At 46.8% G+C, this 8,614-nt stretch overlaps 1 protein-coding gene across 3 annotated transcripts; it reads left to right on the forward strand.

Moving 5' to 3' along the window:
* Positions 1 to 580: 580 nt before the first annotated feature.
* mrps33 (mitochondrial ribosomal protein S33) lies at positions 581 to 8,234 on the forward strand. 3 transcript variants are annotated; one of them, XM_033037754.1, is made up of 3 exons: positions 581 to 720; positions 3,485 to 3,723; positions 6,768 to 8,234. In XM_033037754.1, the coding sequence occupies exons 2-3, from the start codon at positions 3,509 to 3,511 to the stop codon at positions 6,871 to 6,873; spliced, it is 321 nt and encodes a 106-aa protein (XP_032893645.1). In that variant the 5' UTR covers positions 581 to 720; positions 3,485 to 3,508; the 3' UTR covers positions 6,874 to 8,234. The 3 variants fall into 3 exon arrangements, with proteins under 3 accessions (XP_032893645.1, XP_032893646.1, XP_032893647.1); XM_033037755.1 differs by lacking the exon at positions 581 to 720 and adding an exon at positions 1,005 to 1,038; XM_033037756.1 differs by lacking the exon at positions 581 to 720 and adding an exon at positions 1,317 to 1,339.
* The last annotated feature ends 380 nt before the right edge of the window (positions 8,235 to 8,614 follow it).

The following is an 8,614-nucleotide window of genomic DNA, read 5'->3' on the forward strand; positions in this document are numbered from 1 at the left end:
GCGGGCAATAAGGTCGGCACGCAACAGGCCGAACCCGGGTTTGTCCGATTTGGGGTGCAATTAAATGCAACCACTGCCTGAAAACACAACAGGCAGCGGTTATCACCTAGACATCCAAATTGTGTAGGAAGGATCTGCAGATGCTGGTTTATGCTGGAGACAGACACAAACTACTGGAGTACCTGAGCGGGTCAGGCAGCATCACTGGAGAAAAACAATAGTTCGAGTCCCTCTTGAGACTGCGAGTCAGGGAAGTGGAAACGAGAGTTATATAGACCGTGATATGTAATACAAACAAAATGAAAGATATGCAAAGAAAATGAACGATGATCCAGGAAACGGTCCAATAGTGTATTCAGGGGATTAAAGCTCCCACTGTTCACTCTCCGGGGCCGCCAGCAAAGATACTACTAGATCTATGATCTTTGGCCGCCAGTGTTGTGGTTGTGGTGGCGGCGGCGCGACTACACGGCAGGAGACGGGCCGTGGATATTTTGTTCTGCATTCTCACGCTGAGGCTGAGCCGCTCCCACAGAACGACACCGTGACTCGGGCCCTGAGCTCCCCGTCCTCCCCCCACCCCCCCACACCAGGGCACCGTGACTCGGGCTCCCTCCCTCTCTCCCACCCGGCTGGAGGGGCAGCCCGGCCGGGTAAAGACAGCGACGGACCGACTGCCGGCGGAAGTTACTGGCGGAAGGCACAAGAACGGAGGACAAGGTGAGAGGCTGAATGTGGAGGGCAGTCTGTTACACTGGGACCCAGTGCTGGGGCAGGTGAGGGTCTGTGACACTGGGACCCAGTGCAAGGACATGTGAGGGTCTGTTACTGAGATCCAGTGCTGGGGCAGGTGAGGGTCTGTTACACTGGGACCCAGTGCTGGGGCAGGTGAGGGTCTGTTACACTGGGACCCAGTGCTGGGGCAGGTGAGGGTCTGTTACTGAGATCCAGTGCTGGGGCAGGTGAGGGTCTGTGACACTGGGACCCAGTGCTGGGGTAGGTGTGGGTCTGTGACACTGGGACCCAGTGCTGGGGCAGGTGGGGGTCTGTTACACTGGGACCCAGTGCAAGGACAGGTGAGGGCCTGTTACTGAGATCCAGTGCTGGGCAGGCGAGGCTGTGTTACACTGGGACCCAGTGCTGGGGTAGGTGAGGGTCTGTGACACTGGGACCCAGTGCTGGGGCAGGCGAGGCTGTGTTACACTGGGACCCAGTGCTGGGGCAGGTGTGGGTCTGTGACACTAGGACCCAGTGCTGGGGCAGGTGAGGGTTTGTGACATTGGGACCCAGTGCAAGGACAGGTGAGGGTCTGTGACATTGGGACCCAGTGCTGGGGCAGGTGAGGGCCTGTGACACTGGGATCCAGTGCAAGGACAGGTGAGGGTCTGTTACTGAGATCCAGTGCTGGGCAGGCGAGGCTGTGTTACACTGGGACCCAGTGCTGGGGCAGGTGAGACGTTACACTGGAATCAAGTGCTGGGGCAGCAGGTGCTAGGTTACACTGGGGTCCAGTGGAACGGCAGGTGAGGCTGTTACTCTGGTATCCAGTGTTGGGGCAGATGAGGCTGTGTGACACTGAGATGCCAGGGCAGGTGGGCACTTGTTACTCTGGGATCCATTGTTAAGGTAAATGAGGCTTTGTTACCCTAACATCCAGTGCCGGGGCAGGTGAGGCTGTGTTACACTGGGATCCAGTGCTGGAGCAAGTTTGCTGTGTTACTCTGGGATCCCACTGGGATCCAAAATTTCCGCTACCTCCAACGGGATCCCACCACCAGCTATCCCTTCCGCCTTCCGTAGAGACCGTTCCCTCCACAATGCCATGGTTAACTCATCCCTTCTCACCCAAACCACCCCTTCCCCAGGTACCTTCCCCAGCAACCGCAGAAGCTGCAACACCTGTCGCTATACCTCCTCTCTCGACTCTGTCCAGGGACCCAGATAGTCCTTTCAGGTTAGGCAGATGTTCACTTGCACCTCCTCCAACCTCATCTATTGTACCCGTTGTACAAGATGTGGACTCTTATATATCGGCGACACCAAACGCAGACTGGGTGAACGTTTCACGGAACATCTCCGCTCAGCTTGCGTGAACCAACCTGATCTCCCAGTTGCTGGACACTTTAATTCTCCTTCCCATTCCTACACAGACCTTTCTGCCCTCTGTCTCCTCCATTATGAGATGCTGTTCCTCCATTTATTAAAATGCAAATTGGAGGAACAGCATCTCATATTTCTCTTGGGCAGCTTACAGCCCAGTGGTATGAATATTGATTTATCTCACTTTAGGTAGCCCCGGCATTCCCTCTCTCTCTATCCTCCCCCACTCAAGTCACACTAGCATCTCATTTTCACGCTACAAACAGCGAACAATGTCCTATTTCCTTTATCATCGTTACTTTTTTGCATCTTTCATTCATTGTTCTTTATCCCTCCACATCACTGTCTATATCTCTCGTTTCCCTTATCCCTAACCAGTCTTAAGAAGGGTCTCGACCCAAAACGTCATCCATTCCTTCTCTCCAGAGATAGAAACATAGAAAATAGGTGCAGGAGTAGGCCATTCGGCCCTTCGAGCCTGCACCGCCATTCAATATGATCATGGCTGATCATCCAACTCAGTATCCCATACCTGCCTTCTCTCCATACCCCCTGGATGCTAAGTTACTCCAGCTTTTTGTGTCTATGGTCTGTCACTGTTGCAGGTGTAGTATTAGTGGGCACATCAATCACTGTACACCACTAGTTGCATAACTAGGGAAGACAGATCTGCCACTAAAATCTCACTGCCTGTATTAATGTACTGTGAAGAGGGTCTGTCACTTTAATGGGTCTGCTACTTCTAGTGAGAGCAGGAGGGCAGGACTGTGACCATATAATTTGGGGACTGTGACTATGTAATACTGGGAACATAACTATCGCCACAACACTTGGACACAATACAGATGGCATGCCTGTCACTGCAAACCACAGATAATGTACTTAAGAGATATTTGATGAGTACTGTATTATTAGTAGGGTGCCCCGTTGAAGGATACCATAGATCAGGGATGGGGAACCTTTTCATGTTGGAATGCTGCATTGTTAGCTGTAATCTAAAAAGGCCACATCCAAGAAACTTCAATTAGATATACTTCAAAATGTACATTATTTTGTTAAAATAGACCTCATGACGTACTAATGTTTTAATTGCGGCCTTCAGTCGGGGAGGATTATTCCGTTGAATCTTCTTTTACCCTTTGGTATTTTAAATACGTTCATTTTAAGATTAAAATAAATAAAGACGAACAAAAACATATTAATAAAAATAAAAGGATTTGTTCTACAAAATTTGGATTCATTCAAAAGGCCACAGGTTCCCCACCCCTGCCATAGATGATAGGAAGATTCTTGAAAATGGAAAGGAGAGCTTTTCTAGTTTGTTTTGTCAATACTGAAGCGTGTTCCCAATTTGGGCACTTTACCATGATGTTCTGCATTGCAGGGAGTATCTCCCTGAGACGCTGTGATGTCATCGCTGTCTAATTACGGGCGGCGCATGATACGCCTCAGTGCACAAATATTTCAGGAGGTTGCACGGCCTACTGATGAACGGTCGATGAAGGTGGTGAAGCTGTTCAGCGAGCAGCCGCTGGCACTGCAGAAAGATGTCTACGACTGGTACCCACAACATAACCTCTACTACGCTCTGATGCAAAGGCTGCGATTCCTCGGCTTGTACAGGTAAAGTTGCTCATTTCTCCCTTGTCGTATGTTGCATGGCTGCCCAGGTGATCACTATTCAAGATGGGATGTCAGAATCGCTATGAAGCAGGTTCATGTGTGAAATTAGGCAAGAATTGAGCAGTAATGGGTATAGAAGTTTAGCACACCCTCCTTCCACTTCTGAGCTCAAGCTAAGTCTAAGCTACAGCATAGATCTTTTCAGGTCCATAACGGAGAAGATCTATCAGTCCATTGTGAAGTGATGGCTCCTGGTCTTAAGCAGATTGTCTTTCTTTCTGCTTCTTCCCTTTAGTTCTTTGCTGGTGGGAGATCATGTCCCACAAATCTAATTGATGTTTTTGAGATAACCAAGTGTGCTGATGAGGGCAAGGCAGTGAATATTGTCTACGTGGACTTCACCAGGGCCTTTGATAAAGTCCCACATGGTAAACTGGTTTGAAAGGCACATGGGTTACTTTGAGGTAGTGGATTTTCAGACTCGTTCTATCTCATGCCTCCTGATAAAACTTTCCAACTCGTCAAACGACAGATGGCCTTGGGACGACAGATGGCACAATGGGCTAAGTGTTCGGCTGGCAACCGGAAGGTAGCCGGTTCGAATCCCGCTTGGAGTGCATACTGTCGTTGTGTCCTTGGGCAAGACACTTCACCCACCTTTGCCTGTGTGTGAATGTGTGTGAGTGATTGGTGGTGGTCGGAGGGGCCGTAGGCGCAGATTGGCAGCCACGCTTCCGTCAGTCTGCCCCAGGGCAGCTGTGGCTACAGAAGTAGCTTACCACCACCGAGTATGACTGAGGAGTGAATGAATAATGCGATGTAAAGCGCCTTGAGTATTAGAAAGGCGCTATATAAATCCCATCCATTATTATTATTATTCTGCACAACCTCCTCTGCACCATTTCCAAACCCTCCACATCCTTGCTCTTCTGGTGCCACTAGGACTGCAAGCAATACTCCAGACGCAGCCTAACCAAAGTCCTTTCAACCTGTATCTTGACTTCCTCAATCTCATACTCAGTGCGCCATCATTTGAGGCAAGGATCCCATATACCTTCTTTAACATGGATCATTAAGGTTCTTTAATCATTTTGCTAAAGGGAATTATTGTAATTGTGGGAGCCTCATTTTACCACCTTTAATGAACCTGCTTAGCATACCTTCTGACAGAATACATTTAACTGAGTTTCACATTGCTGCAAAGTTCCTTGTGGCGTTTTGCAAAGTCAATTAATTTTGCTTATTCCACTTTGCAGAGGGAGACTAAAACTAATGCAGGCCGCTAAAATAAAGTATTTATGAACATTGAATTTTCGAATTTCAACTAACCCACTCCCCTGGTGCTGTCCTATCACACGTACTCATCTCTCCACCTAATTTTTATTCCTCCCATCCACTCCCCAGCTTCCGTCTATCCAATATTCTTCCCCCCATTTGGTTCTGCCTATCACCCATCACTCTCTATCCCAATCCCCTATATACTCTTACATAACAGTAATCTTTCCTGTTCCCTCTCAATTCTGATGCCGAGTCTTGACCCAAAATGTTCACTTACAGCTTTTGCCTCCACAGATGCTGCTTGACCTACTGAAATTTAAAAAATGCTGGAAATACTCAATAGATCGGCTAGCTTCTGTGGAGAGAGAGAAAAAGCCCTTAATGTTTCAGATCTGTTTATTTCCATAGAGAAAGATATGGGGAACTTGGGATAGTTAAGGTGAATGGCTTGAGGACTGGTCTGTATTATGGTTGAGGAGATAATGTAAGTCCTAAGGCCTATGAAAGTGGGCCTGATCAGATATATCCAAGGACTACAGGAAGCTAAAGAAGAAATTGTAGGAGTTCTGGCTGAGATATATAAATCATCATTATGTCCAGTATGGCTAATGCTGTGCCTCTATTTAAGAAAGGCTGCAAGGAAAAGCTTGGGAACTATAGCCCAGTGAGCCTATCTCTGTGGTAGGCAAGTTACAGGGGAGGATCCTGAGAAATATAAGATATATAAGCATTTGGATAGACAAGGGCTGATTAGGGATAATAGGCATGGTTTTATATATGGGAGATCGTTTTACATATATGATTGAGTTTCTCGAAGAAGGAACCAAAAAGGTTGATGTGGGCAAAAGCATAGATATTGTCTACATGGACTTCTGCAATGCATTTTATAAGGTTCAGCATGGGCAGCTCCTCAGGAAGGTTAGATTGCATGGAATCCATGGAGAGCTAGCTGACTGGATAGAGAATTGGCTTCAAGGAAGGAAGCAGGAAGTGATGGTGGAAAATGTTTTCAAGCTCTTGTATCTTCTGCCTGATGGGAGAGGAGAGTAAAGAGAATAACTGGGGTGTAAATCATCCTTCATTATATTGGCTGCTTTCCTAGGGCAGCGTGTGTGCGCGTGTGCGTGTGTGTGTGCACTATATTCAGCGCTCTCTACAATGTTTTGCGGTGTTCGACAGAGCTATTGCCAAGCCAAGCTGTGACGCATCTTGATAGGTTACTTTCTAAGTGCATCGGTTGAAGTTGGAAGAATGAAAAGGCAAAGTCTTACTAAGTGTCATCTGACTACCAGATGTTGTACAACAAGAGATCTGTGGTTCTAGTACATAAAGTACAAAGGTTTGCCATGCCTCCTAAACAGTTCATTGTGAAATTACATTTGTTGTAAGGAGAATATTAAACCTGTTCGGATGCCACCTTACAGGCTGCAGGTGAGAGTGCATCTGGAGTACTGGATAGGGTTTTGGTTTCCACATTCAATGAAGGATAACGTTGTAGGGTTGAGAAGATTCACTAAATTGTGAATCCACATCCTTCCTGGGGTGAAGGATGTGGAAAGAATGAGGAGTTTGTGCCTATACTCATTGGAGTTCAGAAGTCAGAGAGGTTAAAATATATTAACAGTTACTAAATCCAATGTGATTGAGGATTGAGCCTGCAGTTCTGACCAGGAGTCCAGCAACGCAGGATTGCAGTGTGAGATTTGAATAATCTATTGCAGTTCCCAGACAGGCTCTGACTATGTCTGGTCTTTTTGTCTCCGCAGGGATGAGCACGAGGATTTCAAAGATGAAATGAAGCGGCTCAGGAAGTTGCGAGGCAAAGGGAAGCCGAAGAAAGGAGAAGGGAAGCGAGCCATGAAGAAGAAATAGTGGCCACCACGCCTGGTCATGCCACAAGCTCCCCCCCTTTCATCAGCCACATTTGCCCATATCCCTCGCTGCACATTCCAGTTTTGTCTTAAAATATGACACGGTTCATTTTGGAGGCACAAGGAACTGCAGATGCTGGAACCCTGAGCAAAAAATCAACTGCTGGAAGAACCCATCAGGTCAGACAGCATCAGCGAAGTGAATGAACAGATGACGTTTCAGGTTGGAAACCTTCTTCGGATTCAGTCTGAAGGTCGTCTGTCCATTCCCTCCACACATGACCTGATGAGTTCCTCCAGCAGTTTGCTTTTTGATAACATTTAATTTTGACACATTCCTTCCTCTATTTCCCTCTCTCATCTGCTGTAGGGAGTGTTGTTCATCTCGGTCTCAAAGTTGCAAAGTTAGGATGAAAGGAAAAAATCCAAGACAAATTACCAGTGTCTCTTCTGGTCTAGTTGGATGGGAATATTAAATTACAAAGAGAGGAAGGTGTCGGGTTCAATTCCTGATCTGTCCTTCTAAAACAACATCGGTCTGTGTGCTACCATTAAGGGCTGCTGGAGTGGGAGCTTAAATCTTCCAGAGATTCGATTGCTAATCTATGAACCAGATGCGGTTAATATTGGGATGATATCCAGCTGTGGCGGAATAGGTCAACAGTATTCACAGCTCGTATTCCCTCCGGGGAAAAGCACTGGAAGGTTAATGGCACCCCCGGAACTAGACTCTCTTCCCCCTCTCCCCAGTTTAAAACTAAGGCTTTGTGATTAGGATTAAAGAAAAGGTCTCAGCCACTACCACAGCAGTAGCTGGCCAGTGCTAATTGGGGATGAAATGTGAGAAAGAATGTTAGGTGAGGGAGCACTCGTTAACAACACCACAGCGACAACAACCCTCACATTAATACCCTAGGGCCTGTTTGTTGTGTGGAGTGGCAGTGGGGAAGCAGAATGAATATCACTTATCCCCTTTTACCATCCCCCGCATCCTTTCCCATTTTCTGTTCCTTCAATGAGACACTAGTTTGTTTTTTGAGTGAACGCCATATATATCTGTTCACTATGTTTACAAGAGTGTGAAAGTGACAGCTTTAATATGCTCGGAGAGCACCGTGGGCTCTGCTTTAGTCTTTTGAACTGATACAACAGCAGGCAGCAAGACAACTATAGAAAGCGTAACTATCTGGAATAGTTCAACGTGCCACACATCAGCCTGAGATTCATGGCAGTTTATAACTGGCTTATAACCAAATGTGAGTGTAACAGATTAGTGGACTCTTGCCTAAGACACCTACTGTCACTGGAAAGTGATGAAAGTGCAGCAAATGACTCTTCTGTAGCAATAAATGCTGAAATATGTTTTGTTGTCTTGATCTTTCTGTCTGTTAGCTTGGAAACTGAAGACCTATTTGATTGCAAAATCTGAACGTGCTGGGGAAGGTAATCTAATATGGTTGGAAGAACCCCTGCAAATGCATATAAAGAAGCATTCAGTTTCCCTTCTACACCTCTTTTCTACTGAAGAAGTGGGCATTCCTAGAAAATGGGAGCACAAATGCCAGGATCTCTTTACACAACTGACTGCTCTGTCTATGAGTCGAGACTATGTGGTGGTTCATCCAAGTATCCAGGCCAAGTCTGTACTTCTATTACTCAATACCTCCTTGCAGAAGAGCCTTAGGTTCTCATCACTGCTTGGTTTATTTTTTCCTTATCCAGCCAATTAAAGGTTTTGAGGT

Source organism: Amblyraja radiata, chromosome 19, assembly GCF_010909765.2.
Source record: "Amblyraja radiata isolate CabotCenter1 chromosome 19, sAmbRad1.1.pri, whole genome shotgun sequence".
NCBI classification, from domain to species: Eukaryota; Metazoa; Chordata; class Chondrichthyes; order Rajiformes; family Rajidae; genus Amblyraja; species Amblyraja radiata.